General features: G+C 41.2%; 1 protein-coding gene across 1 annotated transcript; it reads right to left on the bottom strand.

The window, feature by feature from the left end:
* Positions 1–5036: 5036 nt before the first annotated feature.
* Positions 5037–12228, bottom strand: pafah1b2 (platelet-activating factor acetylhydrolase 1b, catalytic subunit 2). The gene is made up of 6 exons (XM_071460472.1): positions 11984–12228; positions 11396–11477; positions 10387–10476; positions 10023–10139; positions 9276–9398; positions 5037–7894 (listed from the first exon to the last, which is right to left on the bottom strand). Exons 2-6 carry the CDS (start codon positions 11474–11476, stop codon positions 7616–7618), a joined length of 690 nt encoding a protein of 229 aa, XP_071316573.1. The 5' UTR covers position 11477; positions 11984–12228; the 3' UTR covers positions 5037–7615.
* Positions 12229–16375: the final 4147 nt, after the last annotated feature.

The raw sequence follows: 16375 nt of genomic DNA, 5'->3' as shown, positions 1-16375 counted from the left end.
TTCATCTCATAAGATTTACTCCCTGACTTAGCAATTTTATCAGGCATTGTTTGTAGTGAAGTGTAACTTATTGATGATTATTTCATGAATCAGTTAAGTGACTCACGATTAGTGCATGATTCATTTATTGTTAATTGCTCATTTTCAGACATATGAAGAGTGAAAACAGTGCTTTGAAATATTGACTGTGTTGTTAGAAAGCTGTGAATAATGTTGACAGATATGTACGGCTTTGCACTATGAGCCATATTCACCCATTCACTCAATGCATTTTCTATGCATACTTCAGTATCTTCGACATGCCGGAGGAGTCGGGGAATCAAACTACTGACCTTCTGATTAGTGGTTGACCCTCTATCCAAATACACATTGATTGTGCCAGCAGCAGCAGTTGCTTTGTCACAAGAAGGTTACTGAAAACTATAAATCCCCTCTTCTTATTCAGCTATTCAAGGTACTTTAGAAAAGTAATGCAGCGCAGGTACTCTGTAAAACACTGTGGGTGTATTCTTTCTACTCTGTGGAATGATATAATTATGTAAATGTGAGGAAAAATATGACACAATGACTCTGAGGTTGAGTTTTCATAACTCATAACTTCATTTCACTTCTGGCCTACCGCACCACTGTGGAAGGCCAGTTAAATTAATGAGATTGCAAAACCCACTTGTCACATTTGAAATATTCCCCAAGCAAGCTAAAACAAACACACATTTGATCTCTATCTTGTGGCCACAATCTTTCTAATGTGTCTGCAGCTACGCTGTGGCAGAGCAGTGGTGTCTGGCCTTTTTGACTCAGGAGCTATTTTCTTCATTCCATTAGGTTTTAATGAAAGTGTGGAAACACCAACACGTCACTGGCTTCACGCAGTGGAATGTACTCTGCTGCCATACAGGGGCATAACAGGGGCGATGATAGCGTTGAGGTTAGAGAGGTGGACTTTGTGACTGGACAGAAGCCAGTTTGAGTCCTTAGGCTGTCTGGGAAAATGTTAATGGAGAAGCTGATGTAACACCTTTTCCTCCTTTAACAGGTGTCACTGTATTGTTGAGCAAGACAAGAGATGGAGCCCTCACTGCTCTGGAGGATACAGTACTGACTCCATTAAGATCCAAAGGCCGCTTGAGGGTCATTTTCTGAGCCTGGTTCGATCCCTCACTCCTCAAGAGAGCGTGTCCTTGAGTAAGACACTGAATCTCTGACTGTTCCTGATGCTGCGTCATCACTGTAAAGCACTTTCAGTGGTCCATAGACTAAAAAAGTGCTTTATAAATGCAGACCATTTACCATTTCAAAATCCAGGAACCATATACCGTACCGCTTTATGTTCTCAAACTTAGTTTTCAGGAGGGATACAAGGTTGAAAGGCTGTAGCCTGCTCCAGACCTCAAGACTCAAGCAAATGAAATGGTCATTCAGTCTGATTATCAGGCCGGAACTAATGCTACGGTAAGTACAGTCAGCAAGGTGGTGTAAGGACACTGATAGACCCAGTGGAAAAACCTTTCACACACCACTGCAGAGACATGGCTTCAATCCACGGCAGTGGAGCTTTTGGCTTGTTCAGTGGGTGGGAAGTCTGCGAGGGATTATGTTCTTGTTGCAGCGCTAGTGACTCCTACTCCTCCTGGTCTGTGTGTACTGTCTCATGCGGTCTCATTCACACACATGGTATGGGCACAAAAAGACGTTGAAATACAGGGTACCTTAATGCCCTTGTGTAGATTACAAAGAAAAGTTTTTGTGCTCCAAGAGCGACAATGCCGCCCCAGTTTTCCTTAAAGATAAAACAGATGACTTAAATGATCCAAACAGGAGTCCAGGTTTCCAGGGCTTGTCCCTGATTTACACCTTTTCCCCAAAAGCAGATCAATTACACTATTACACACACTGTTTGTAGTTTTGAATGTAACATTTGTCAAGATAAATCTCTATTATGGGGTAATTCATATCACATATATTTTGACAATGCTAATCTTGTTTTACAACAAATGAGAAAGGAGTGAAATTTTAATTTGGTTTGTAGGCGTGTTTGGGTTTCAACACAATGTCAGGAAGAAATGTCAAGCCTGAGGTTATGAGTGACATGCCCTTTTAACAAGGTACAATGCTCATCAATAAATCTCACAACTAGAGGGACAAAAGAAAAACAGGCTCGTACCTATTGAGATTCTGCAGTGATTGGTTGCATGCCCAAAACAGCTCCTGCTGAGTATTTGAACCAAAACAGCACCAAAAAAAAAAAACATTTCAATTTCTTATTCTATGAGACGCGTGTGCACTGATTAATTGACAGCAGAAGCAATGTTAGGCTGCTTTGATTTGTAAGTGATGCCACGAAAGGCTGCAGTCAAGGAATGATTGCCACGGGTGAAAGAGAAGTAACTAGGACGGGATGACCCTGACCTGTGAGCTGCTGAATTAGCTTTAGAACCAAGACAATTAGAGGTGCAAGGCAGAAATCAATGGGTAAAAATGAATTTCGACGACCTGGTCATGGAGTAGAAACACCCTTTGGAATTCTTCTGCACTGTTCGAGTGACGCATGGATGGTGTTAATGCAGGTGACAACAGCTTTTGCACTCTAAGCCCCCCTTGATTTCCTACCAAAGTGGTTTCATGGAGGTGTAATTGGTTGTGTAGATGGTCTGTGCATTAGTGTACTTTTCCAAATCCTGACAGGCAACTTTGTTTATGAAACAGAGAGGCACTCAGAGACTGCAGGTTTGAAGAGTGGTTCAGTATGGATGTCACATCAGATATGATAAACAAAGCTTCCAGGCTGAGGGGAACATGAAGCCTGAATACTATATGTGTGTGTGTGTGTGTGTGGGTGTGAATGACTCATGGGTACAAATAAGTTTGGCCACAAACCACCGAGGCAGGAGCTCTGGTATGAATGCATGTGTCAAACGCTCTGTATGTTGCAGCAATGAATGACAAGAGGGTGAGAAATGTAGGTCACAGGAGTATCAGGTGTAAATGGTGGGTAATGTGAGTCAGGAAGCAGGTGTGTCCCCTTGAATCTGTTGGTTTGAGGCCAAATATTGAAAGATAACGCTTCAATTCAAACGCTGTGAGAGGAAGACAAAGCTGTTAAATCAGCTCAAAATCTAAATCCTTGTTGAGAAAATGCAGTCTTGATCTCAGTTTTTTTTTTTTTTTTTGTAACCTGTCAACACCTCTTTTATTTGGGTGATAAACATCTGCAGTTTATCACCCAAATAAGCAGTCAGGACATTTTTGCACCTTATCATGTCACATTAGCTGCTGCAGTGAAGCTGTAAAGTGCTTCTTGCTGCATTAGACAGGGCTCATGAGGGCCTTCACCTGGCTGATGCAGGTTACTACCGCAGCTCCAGCACCTCATAAAAACCCCCCAGTACCTTGGTGACAGCAGAGTAAACATTTGCTCTGCTGCTACGCATCAAATCAAAAATAGCCCAGTCACTAAAAACTTTCTCGAGGGGGTTTTCTGTGCTTTCCAAACTTCTGCTTTTATCATGACAACGACTTCTGTATCTCATTTCCTCTGAAATATAATCTGATTGTGAAGTTCAAACATGTGACATGTGATTTATTTTCATGTTTGACCAAGAAATAGAACATCTCAAGGGTGACAGCACATGGCGCTGGCACAAATATGCACATGAAACACTGAGACAACATCTGAGAGGCATCGTCCTAAAACATGGGTCACATCACATGGTGATCAAAGAAAACTGAACCACACGAGGAAAAATTTGACTAATTGAGACAAAACAAAGCACAAAGTCACTTATTTAAATAAATACATCTTTGGAATATTTTTAGAGCACACTCACATTTCATTCATAAGCGTGCCAAACACGGTGAAAGGACAGCTTGTCAAATCAGAGAACTACACCATCAGTATGTGAGTGGTGCCTACAACTATTCAGAGTATGTGTACTGCTGCTTATTTCCACTCTGGGCCAAACGTTTAATAGCAAATGATCAGTGTCCCTGCTGAGTTCTCATGCTATGTTATTAGACACAGTATTAAAGCTATAGCCTGCAGCAGATGACACACCCACGTGCATGTTGTTACCGCTGCACCATTTCTCACATTTGGCAGCATTTTACAAACTCTGACCCAACGGGTCCTTATGTCAAGTAACCTCTTGATGAGTGACAATGTTTATTTAATGTTTTCTTCTTGCCCTCCCAATTGATACAGGCCCTTCAGATGCTAAACGGGGTCAATAAAGCAGGAACAATGTGCAAGGCTGGAGATTTTATCAGGGTGTAGCTAACTTGGCTGCGATGCCTCCGCCTCTGTTGACGCCTGTTGGGATTGGCATTTCTCTTTTTCACACATTGAAAGGAGTAGTAGTCAAATATTTATCTACTGTCTACATGGCCAGTTTAAAGACGTAAAGTGGATATTTATATATGTGTCCATGTGTTTATTTTCAATTCCCTACATGTATGTTTTAATACTGATTAATGTGAAATTTATTTCACCCTGTTTAGTTTTAGCTTGAGTTTAATGTGATGATAGAGCTTCACTATTTTTGCTACACTGGGACAGTCTCAGGTCACAGTTAAAATTAATGAGAGCAACATTGAAAGTGAGCAAATGGTTTATTAAATAGGTATTTTACAACTTGCCAGTAATCACATACACTCCTCAGCACACCTAACTAAATGGTTAATGAGGAGGTTTTTAACAGGAGATTGCCTCTCCGGCATTACCTCTGGGTGCTGTTGGTAAATTATTACAACATTAGAGGGATAAACTTGGGGAAAGCAAATTAATTAGGCAATAACACACTCTCTAGCTGGAAGAGAAGAGGCGTGGAACAAGCAGTGATTCTTGTTAGTGTCTTACCCAATTTAGTTCTCTGATGAAATGGTTCCCTCTGTTGGTGAGTCAGTGTGTAACACTAACACGCAGTGCCACAAATTGTTAATTTCAGAACCTCCACAAAAGAATCCTTTTGTTTAAACTTCAAATATGATTTGATAATGGCCAAAAACAGAAAAGAACACTCCAACACATGATCAGATCCTTGTTTTTGTTTCTTTTTTATTGGAATGCTTTAACGCAATAACGTGACCGTGAGTCAAAACAGTGCAAATACTGTATTGCACCAAACACAGACTCTCACAATCTGAACCCTCTTCAAGCACCATTTTCTCAAGCTTCACTTGTCTTATATACAACTGGGATCACTTCTAAACACTCATACATCCAACTTACACAACTCAGTACCAGACATACTGTACACAACCATCCCCATGAACACTTAAGGCACACACATACACTATTCATATTGAACACAGCACGCGAATGTGCAGAGCTTAAGACAGCAGTATAATTTGATGCTCGACAAAAGACTCTCAGCCACAATCTGAAGCCACGGAGAAACAGCTACAGTATAAGCTCACAGACGAATGCTTCTATGTACATGACCTGTGATTGCTTTTTAGCATTTAGCGTGACAATATTCAGTATAGCTGTGTTCAGTAGATTAACAAAGTGGCAATTTTATATTCCAAAAAATAAAAATAAAAGAAATCAATAACTATACCATGTAAAGATGTCATGCCCCAGGGCAGCAGGGCTGGAGTCAACTATGAATACAACAGACAGAAATAAAGAGGTGGTGAGAAGAAGAAAAAAATACTGTATACTCATGTATTAAGGAGGGAGAGGGAGAGAGAGCCTGTGCTAGTCAAAGTCTGAGGGTATGACTATCAATATTTGGACAGATTAGTGTGAGATACCGATGCCGTGCATCTGTGAGACTGTGCATGTCCCACATCAGTCTGTATTCATAAGGAATAACTCCTGATAAGCAAAGCAAGATAAAGGCAGGACCAGAGCTAATGCCACAACCACCTGTTTATCTCAAAATTTCTTACTTTGTTGTAAAGAATAAAATCAAGTGCACAGATATCATGGCCTGAAATTATGATATTGTTCTTGTCAAAAATGTCCCTTAAAAGACAGGACATAGTCCAGAGGTGGTGAGGAGATCAGTTTAAAAAGTAGGACAGAATGTAGTTAAGCAATAAAAATAACGTGAAATGGTTAAACTACTACTTTTTTCAGACATTAAAATGAAATGTCACAGTAGATTTTTCTTTTTTGGACCAAAACAGTGAAATATTATTTTTACAACTGTGTGATAGAAACTTTGCACGTAAGCAGCAGGGTTGGGGGTGTTTGGAAGACCTATGTAGATTATCTGACAAGTCAACAGCGCAACATCACTAATTGATACGTATGGATACATGATTTTGGCTGACATTCACTCATTTAATGTACATAAACAATTAATTTATACTTAATGGAATACAGACGCATTGGCTGACTTTCTACACCAAAGCTGAGGCTGACCTTAAAACATGCATGCAGCGAACACCAACATCAGGTATGAGATGAACATTTAGTTCAGTGATGGTTTAAGTGACACGAAATGAAGTCGTGATCTACTGTATGTGTGGTCTTTCCAGATATCCACTGATCTATTTTATATTGATTAACAATTTGTAGAGACATCTAAATAGTTACACACTGAGTTCAAAAGTGAACATTTAGTAGACTAAGTGCTCCCCGTCTGGCTAAGTATATGAAATAGTATGCATAAAGAACCGGACTGACAAAACTATCAGAGTAAATTTGTATAAATTATTTTATATGCCGTTGTTTGTGTTGCAGGATTACATTGTAAGCAAGATCATCTAATTGTGAGAGTTATTCTTAAAATACTGCTCACATTACATAGTGTGCATCACTGCAGTAGTCCCTCTGTAGCAGTGGGTCCCAACCTATTTCACTTCATGTCACACCAAGGGGTGATTTTTACTTCTTCTTGGATTTTTAGAAGCCTGAAGAGGTGAAAGTATCCAGTGTTTCGTGGTTTTGAAAAAAAGCAAGAAATACAGAAATGTCAGAAAAAATAAACATTGATTTGTGTCACAGAAATAGTTTCCTTCTTTTCTTGTGACCTCAGATTTGTTTTGGCCTCCCCTGGGTGGGCCCTGACCACCAGGTTGGGAACCACTGCTCTGTAGTATACTGGTCAGACTCATAACATTGTACAATGTTGGATAATGTTCTGCCTGCTGTGTGTTGTGTGCTGGGCTTCTCATGTTTTAACAGTGAGGCCGCACAGTTAACACATTTGCGGACGTCAAACAAAACATGGGAGAAGAAATTAGATTGGGTTTTTCTGTTTTGTATCATGTATCCGAGGTAAAGGTGACAGAGGGAAACACTCTTTATCCACAGGCCAAGATTAATCTGTGTGTGTGCCACTGCAGTCCCACATATCTCAGTATATCTGTGTATGATTCAGAGTAGTCTGACCTTGGTAAATCCTTTTGCAATAGAGCTTACTACTGCGATCACAGTGTCTACGTCTGTAGTGAGGTCTCTCCCCCTCTTCAGCACCTCTCCACACCCAACCCTCCGCTCATGAATGTCATCCCACAACCCTAGTGGGCCCACTCACATCAGGGTATCTCTTCCCCCCTGTGAGTGAGCCCTTCCTCCTCCAGGTACCAGGGGCACATCTCCCCCATCTCCCACAGCAGCAGGTGAGACATGCCTCTGGGTAAATGTGCTGCTCAGCCGCGGCCCTCAAACCAGCGACGCCCGTCTCTCCTCTGGCGTCTCATCCAGTATTTGAAGCAGCAGGTCACTGAGGGGCTTGGCCACGGAGCGGTAACCTGTTGATGTCAGGTGAAGGAAGTCAAACATGTCCTGTGGGATGATGGTTCCATCAGAGTGGACGAACTCCCCGCTCACATCCAGTAACTGAGCCTGGCCCAGACGCGGCAGCGAGGAGCGCAGGAACCCGTTAATGGCAGCGTTCTTCTCCCTCAGTGGGTTGGGCCGCTCTCCTCGAGGCAACAGACCCTGAGGACAACAAAACTATATTTTGAAGCTCATTATGTTGACAGCTAAACCGTGATATTTAGTTTTTTTTTTTGTTGGTTGTTATTTAAAAACATCCTTTAGGGTACAAGAACCTAAATATAACTGGCCTATCACCTTTTACAGGCCTATCATTTACATTCCCACTGAAACTCAGCAGCATGGATCATCTGTAGGTAGACGCACTCTACATACTTGATGAGCTAAATACACTTTTTCTATGAAATTTTGAATATTTCATTTTCTAATTTTTATTTGTACTCTAGTTATTACTCTTTAAAGCACACTAGCCTTTTGACAGGGCCTCAACAGTATGCCACCTAGACTCAAAAATATACTTGCTTTGAATCTTAAAGTGAGCATATGTACAGAAAGATAATCCGCTTCACTTCATATTCAAAATTTCTTATTCATGGAAGACAATGCAGCTGCTTGTTCATCTGACCGAGCCTGCATTTGCCTAAATGGAGAGAAGAAAGAATAATTTTGTTCCACCTCATATTAATATGGAAACAAGTTTTTGAAAAAACAAACAAAAAACAGATAATAGGACAGCAACAGCCTCATACACCAAGCTATCAGGAAGCTAAACTCTCTCCCCTCACCCCCCCCCAGCCAAACCCCCCAAACTGACAGGAAGCTGACCCCCCCCCCCGCCGAAAGGAAAAATCACTCAGGACTCTGTCCCCTGCACTTCCGTTACCTGTATTCCGTTTACATGACCACTTACCACACGAACTGAAACTGGCTGCTGTCCACTTTCTACTTGCACTATTAATGTCAAATTGCTGCCTTTACTGAATCACCTTTACACTACAATAACCCAACTTGCACAGAAACTCCTGCTGCTACTCCCAGTTATACGTATCTCATTTAGTTATTTTATTTATCTCTTTAGTACTAGGAAACGTCCTATTTTATGTAGAATTGAATGTATACTTAGCATTAGGAAATGTCTTGTCTTGTCTTATCTGTCGTGCCTGTGCAGTGTGCACTTTATATGTTCCACCGCGGGAGAGTGGGAAACGTCCTTTCGATTCCTTTGTATGTCTTAACATGTGAAGAAATTGACAATAAAGCTACTTTGACTTTGACTGTTTTCATTCAAGTGATTTTTCTAACCCCATCTTTTACCACCTCTAACCAGCATGACCACAATGACAGCTGACAACTCATGCAACGTTCATCACTTTCAAGTGGATGAACTTAAATAACACTATTATGTCAGTGTTTCCTTAGCTTTTAAAAGTTACTTTGGCTCAATGTGACAGCTGCAGAGAGAAAATGAAGACATACCCGTCAACATACCTGTCTAAAACAAACTAGGTGCAACAAAAGACACAAAATATACAACTGAACTTACCAGTACAACTATCTTTGCTTTGGGGAGGTGGGACGTGAGCAGCTGTGCAATAGCAAGAATTCCTCCTGCAACTTGCTCTGCTGTGTGTTCATAGTTGTTGGTTCCTACCCACAACACCACCACCTGGACAAGACCACAGACAGGCATGTTGTTCACTCTCACTGAACGCACAAATCTCAGGAACTGCTGCCAAAGCCTGATATACTGTAAAAACTAAGCAACTTCCTGTTAGTTGTGTTGAGAAAATAAGTCCTCATGGCTTGATATCTGGGTAATGGGTGAGCAGTGTGAGGTGTCCACAGTGTCTACATCATCAGCAGGGCCAATAAGCACAGCCAGCGTGATACAACAGACTGTTGCTGCTACAGTGTTTCCCAAATGCACACTGCAGCGAAATAACATGGCTGCTGTGGTCATAAATGCTGTTCTGGACAAACTCTCCTCTAAGAACCACGGACGATCAGGCCACCTGCTCCTGCTACATTCAACAAGATGAGGAGTAGAAGGAACAGCTACATGCACATTTCTGCAAAAAGTGCATGTGCAAAGTCTCTATGTGTCAGAGAGCTACAGCAGTGTATGTACATTTTTTGTAGGTAACAGAAATAACTTGTATATTGTGCAAGAGTTTGTTTCACACCTGAGTTTGTTTCACACCTGAGATGTTACAGTGCACATTTGGAAGGCAAATAAAATTATTCTATGCTACACCGTTTTCCTCTGTAGATCTTAGCAGGCTTGTCTTACCTTGGGACGGATGTTCTCCAGTTCTCCGTTCTGCAGCCTCCACAGCACATTACAGGTGGTGTCCCCTCCGATGCCAAAGTTGAGCGCATGAAGAGGAGAGAACAACTCCCTCCAGACCTGTGGACAAGAAACCATATATCTGCATTTCATACAAGAATTTGTTACTTTGGTGACTAATATCAAATGCCAATAGGGAACAAGGTGCATTACAACAATTTACATATGTATCAATATAAGACTAGTGGTGAGGCCACACAAGCATATGTACGGCACAGTACACAAAGTTGTCTATCTAGAGTAGTGGGTGAAAATATTGAGAGTAGTAGTACATGTGTGTAGTCAAATAGTTGATGTATTATCTCACCTCATACTGCTGCATTAGTTGAACCATAGAATCCCCCACAAAAAGCACATCTGGTTCACCATCCTTACACTCCTGCACAAATCTTGTGTGCTGTAGAAAACACAGACTCGTCACAACAGAGCTCATGATGTAGTCCACAATTGTGGGAGATTTACAGAAAACAGTACAATCTAATCAGTCCCACTTTGGGCCTTTCAGTCTAAATTAAAGCCTTTGTGTTACAAGTTTTCTTAGCAGAACGATAATACTCATTAGCCTTCCAAGTTAGAAAAAAAATCCTGCAAGTTCATCACGTCTGGTGCCCCATCTGATAGAGAGCCTGGAGCAAAGCAGACTGTCTCAGTCCTATTAGCTTTGGAGGATTAACCTTGCATAGACCTGCTAGTAGGAGCTAATAAACAAGCTAGAAAAGGTGAGTGTCTGAAAGAAATACAAGTGTTGGGAATCAACTAATATAATGATAACCTCACCTCCCTTTTGTCACTCATATTGAGAATATCATCCAAACACTGTCTTATCATTGGTGCAGATCGAGCTTGCATCTCTTCATTTAAAAGGACAACACTTCCACATCACAGCACAACCATGAACATCAACGGTAAATTCAAGATTCACTTTGTTATTGCTGTGATTGCAGATGAACAAATAAAGTGATAAAGTCATAAAAATGTGGGGGGATATGTATGTCACACATGAAAATATGAGTCAGATGTCAAAGTGGGATGTTATCCTCTATTTGTTTCATGATTTTACAGCATGCACGATTAAGAATATGACAACAGCGCAACCAAAACCTGCCTGAATTTAGAGCAAGTGCTTGCTGGCATTTTCTCAAAACTGTTATGTAATTAATTCTATAGAAAAGCAGAAGCCCAGGAACAGGACAAATCATTTAAGAAATAATGTAGCATTTTGCCTGCACACATGAGGAACAAGTCTGGTGTTTATTTCATGATACATGGAGGCAAAGAGTGATTTTTTTCCTCCGGTAAAAATAAATAGCACCAACCTGTGACATCCACCGTCCATCTCCGTGTACATCCTCTACTGGCTGGGCCACTGCAGCTGGGTTCAATTCATCACCACTCATCCTACAAGAGACGCCACCGCTTATTACTCCCCCACATATTAATAAAACAATAAATAATTATGCACACACACACACACACACACTGCAGTTATTAAAACGAGGGAGGGTTCATGTTGTTTTGGGTTGGTGCGACAGTATGAGGAGAAGTGCCCCAGCAGCAGCAGCACCACCACCACCCCCACCACCACCAGCAGCAGCTAGCAGCAGCAGCTAGCAGCAACCACTGCTGTGATGCAGCAGCTTAGCGTTACAGGAGCAGACAGACTGTCCTAACACGGATGTAGGCCACTTTCGCTTTCGAGGCGGCTGCTTACAGATCACAAAGCAGATCGCGTTAAATCCGCTGGGATACTGTTTATCTGCCGTTAGCCTGTTAGCCACCTAGCTAGCCAGCTAATGCCTGGAGACTGCTGTAGCTGCATCCCTGATACTTAACGTTTGACACGCCCGTCGTTAATGTGGAAATTTCCAGAAATGACTTTGCTCTTTATTTACAAGACGAGCTACCTTGCAGGGTGTTGGTTGTCACTTCTCGGCCGCCGGCTTCAGAGTAACTCTTTAACCCCGGCTTCACTTCACCGGTGTCGGGTAGTCGACGCGGGTGATGCTCGGTAGCAACCGTTAGCTGCCTCCAGCTCGACGAGACAACAAAAGGTGTGTCAAGAAGGGGAACTACCGAGACTCTGTCAGGGAGAGCGCCGACCTGCCTCCACCAGCCGTAACACCGACGGAGGGCACTGCAGCGGCGTACAATGGCCAGGAAATTTTCACCCTGAGGAGTGACTGTCAGGCGGCTGTTCTTTACAGGCTGCAGACTCAAACTCATATCACGGCCATTATTAATCTTAGCTAACCGTCTTTTACATAAACCTAAACATTGATGTCTTTTATAACTTAAGGAGGTCGCTCAGCTTCCGTGTGAGCTTTCCTGAAAGGTCAAAACCAGGGCAAAGAAACCCCCATGAGCTGATCCCGCAATGACTCATGGGTGGTTCGTTGGTTTGAGCATCTCATTAAAAGCATCTAAAACAGCCTGAAATGTTTCACTTCGGGATCCCAGACAACGAAAAATTTAGCTGGAAGTCGGACACCAGCTGTGGAGGACAGTACCTCAAAGTGGGGGGGTACACTTTGGTTTAGACAACGTAAAGCATTGCCGACATCTTTGCTGTGACATACTGTAAAATGATCTGTCACCTCCGGTCCTGACCAATCTCTGATCCCGGCTCTCTGTGTCAGCTGATCGCAATGCATCATGGTCACGTTAGCCCGACTGCTGCCTTCCAGCACTTTAGGAAACACAGGAAATATCAGCTTCCTATTTTCCAGCTGTTGAAGTAAATACTGTAATGCATGCTTTGACAGAGCACTGGTGGAAGTCACTGATTTTCAAGGTCAGCGTCCTAAATTTCAAGTCACATTTACATGACATTTTTATGGTTGTAACGTTTGTAATATGGTTTGGGAATTTAGGTGGCAAGTAACGGTCACAAATAAGGTGGAATAAACTTAATTCACCAGTGATGGATTTATGTTTCACAGTATGCACAGAAATCAGATGCATTTAGATTGAAATAAGAGGCTCCCAGAGTCTTCATAATCCACCTCTGAAGCTGATGTGTGGCTAATGAAATGCTTTTCAAGTGCCTCCAAGTTTGAATACTTGAGACTGAGTGTGAAAACTTGAATATCTTTGTATCGTATGACTTTATATATGTAAGAATTGTATATATTATATATCTCTTGCGTTTTACTTTATCTTAATTGTGATTTCTTTGTGCTCCTCATGTGTCCTCAAGTGGCTCTTGTCAACATTTACAAACAATGGCTCAATGTTGTAACATTTACTGTTGTTGTACAACTAAAACAGTGTGAACAGACACCTAAAATTAAGTCTCTCATTACCTGACCAGTATTTGGGGTGTGCAAGTGCATGAGGGCATTTGAATGTTTATTACCATGTGTCAGATGATGCCTGATGAGTTTGAACAACCTACATCTTCCCAAAATGCAAGCGCAGGTTAACAACAACACTCTGTGATATATATACTGTAGGTGCATATATCACACCCTTACACACACATGCTTCCTGCTGTCACACAGTGACCCCAGCCTCTATATATATGTGATGTAGTTTTTTTTTTATTTTTTATAAATTAATCTTTCTTTGTTCATTTATTTTTGTTTCCATTTGAATCTTTTGTGTGCACTTGATGGAGGTCTTTTGCATTTTCTTCTTTCACATGAAGTGTTAGGCACAGTTATTAACAGACCACTTTGAGTTGTAAAAGCAGAAACTTTGTAGCTCATGGGTGTGCTAATAAAAACATGTACCCTCCCTCGGGCTGATCAGTGTTATTTGGCAAACACACGCACAGTCCTGTCGACCCTGTGAATTCTCTGCACTCACTCAATCATTAACCAGCAACAAAAGGAGAACATTAACCAAAATGTAGGGCAACAAAAAAAAGGACCATTTCTGGCTTCAGTATCAAACTTTTATGTGGATGTAAAATTGCAGACTTTACCATCTAGAGCTGGAGTACAATAGATCAATAGGCACAGACAAGAAACACAACAAATGTCTGGCTCTTTGTGTCATTTTTCTCTCTACAGTGTCAGAGGCTTTCTGTGTTTATTTAGCACAGTGAAGTCTATAAAATGATAAAGATCTATCTATTTCTTGATGTAAAAGATGGCAGATCTCTTTCAAAAGCTGTCAATATCAACATGTGTTCTTGTTTGTATTACTTGAATGAAATGCTTCAAAACTGAAGGATAAATCTGAGGTATAAATGGCAAACTTACACTTGGCAGTGTGAAATCTGAGTTACTTTTGTGTAGTGCAGGATGTTTTCATTGTGTTTCAGTGTTTTTTATCCAGCTCTTATTCTATAAGAGTTAAATTCTACAGCATATTGTCCACAAACTAGAATGCATAACTTGTGTGTGTGTTTCAGGTGTTCTTCCGCCTCAAGAGGCCATATCCCCCCCAACGGACGGCGTTTTAGACGCCATGTATGTCTCCACCACCCTGCAGCAGGTGTCCCCTAGTTTTAGTGGTACCTACATGTGCAAGGTGCTCAACGTGCCAGATGTACAGGGCAGAAATGGCGAGGTTGCCCTCAGAGTCGTCAACAAGACAGGTAGGAAACTTTCATTAATGACTGATTGATATTCACAAAATCATGTGGAGTCCCAGGCTTGACACTGATATTTATCTCTTTGATAGCCATGCATTGGCCTCTTCCTGGACATGTCCAGCTCTAACAGTTGACCTGGACGATCTGGATGCACTGGTAGGTTCGGTCTTTGTTGAGTGTCACCTTCTTTAGCCACAATTTTAAAACAACATAAAACAACGATTGCTCCCTAACTCCCTCTTTCTCTGTTTCCCTGTGCAGGGTTTGACCTATCTGACTGGCTCATGTCTTTGTTTAATGTGGCTGCTGCAGGAGTTTGAGTGAAGTTACAAGTATCTCCCATTTCTAAGGTCAAGCATTATTATAAGATCTATTAAAGCTGGAAACGAGGCATTGGTACAAATGTCAGGTAATAAATGGAGGATCCGAATATCCCTGTGACTGAATTATGAGTTCACTGTTGGAACATTAAGTCACTTTTACTAGTAAATAAATATTCTGTTGGTATGGAAATCTGGGAGGTCTGTTTTCTATTTTCAATGAGGCTTGTGTCAGTGTTCTTACCATCATTATGTCCTTTGTTGTAACATGCTCTGTGTTTATAAGGTATGATAGGTTATTGATCTCTTTAGGAACACTGTGCTTGTGATCCATTGAACGGGCTGTTGTTTCAGTGGGCGCCATTGTTGATATCATAGAAAGCATAACATGAGAAATTATTACAAAAGATAATGTCCTCAGTGTGCAGTACATAAATAAGCCAATGACCTTTTTGCAAAAAAGTGCAGCATGTTGATTGATAAAAATACAAAATTTAAGTCAACTCTAATTAAAAATGTGTTTTGCTTATTGTTATTTAACTTGAATGTCATTCCTTCGCTGAACTGATGTGCAAAGTTGCAAGCTGTTTTCACATTCATCTGCTAAAAGGGGAAAGTGTGTTGGTGCTCACCTTAAATCTGAGTTTAAGATGTGCTCATACAAGATGATTATGTGCGATAACAACAAATCTAGACGCCAATCAAGGCTCAATATGCAACTAGTAGTAGAAACAAATGTGATGTGGGGATGTGAAAGCTCAAGCACCCATACAGTGCACAACAAATATTACTGAAATGTGAAGTAATTTCAATACAAGTTTATTTGTTTATAGCCCGAGAAGAATGAAGGTAATTAGTCATTAGTCATCATGTTCTGCCATTCATCACAGATGATTCTGTCCCAAATGGTGTAGGCGAGTACAACTTGAACAATGAAAATAGTGATGACAACAGAGGCCTACAAGCAGGCACGCAGGATAAAGAAAAAAAAAGCAGTGGGCAAAAGTCAAAGTCCAAGAAACAGTCATGATAAACAGATTGGAATCAAGGCGGATGGGGCACAATAAATAACCAGGTGTGTCTGTGGACGGGGCAATAAATATAAGTCATAAATGTCAAATTAAGTAATTCAGAGTATCATGTTTTCTCCAGAGGCAGAGAGAGGAAATCAGTAGGCCTAATGTTTTGGGGTGGTTTAGAGCAGGAGTACAGTTTTAGCAATAACTCAGATTCAACAATTATGACTTCAAAAAACTTGTGTGAACCAGCCTATATGGGTCTTTTACATAGTGAAGTTAATTAGCTGTAAACTACCTCCACTCTGGCCTCGTCCTCACCTCATTAGATACAATAAAACATACAATACTGCCCATATCACCACAACACATGCACATCTGCTGACTTTGGATCTTGAAGTGAAGAGTGACTGTTTTTTT

This window comes from Trachinotus anak, unplaced genomic scaffold (assembly GCF_046630095.1).
Source record: "Trachinotus anak isolate AG129_WGS33_773 ecotype Australia unplaced genomic scaffold, CSIRO_AGI_Tana_v1 ptg000024l, whole genome shotgun sequence".
Taxonomy (NCBI): Eukaryota; Metazoa; Chordata; class Actinopteri; order Carangiformes; family Carangidae; genus Trachinotus; species Trachinotus anak.
Note: the sequence above shows the minus strand (reverse complement) of the source record. Positions and strands in the feature narration are given on the sequence as shown.

Bases quoted from the DNA above. Each gene is read 5' to 3' on its own strand.
- pafah1b2 (XM_071460472.1), bottom strand. From the start codon at position 11,476: ATGAGTGGTGATGAATTGAACCCAGCTGCAGTGGCCCAGCCAGTAGAG. The intron at 10,140-10,386 runs GTGAGATAATAC...TCTTGTCCACAG, and splicing joins AACTAATGCAGCAGTATGAG to GTCTGGAGGGAGTTGTTCTC. The intron at 7,895-9,275 runs GTAAGTTCAGTT...TGTTGTCCTCAG, and splicing joins AAGCAAAGATAGTTGTACTG to GGTCTGTTGCCTCGAGGAGA.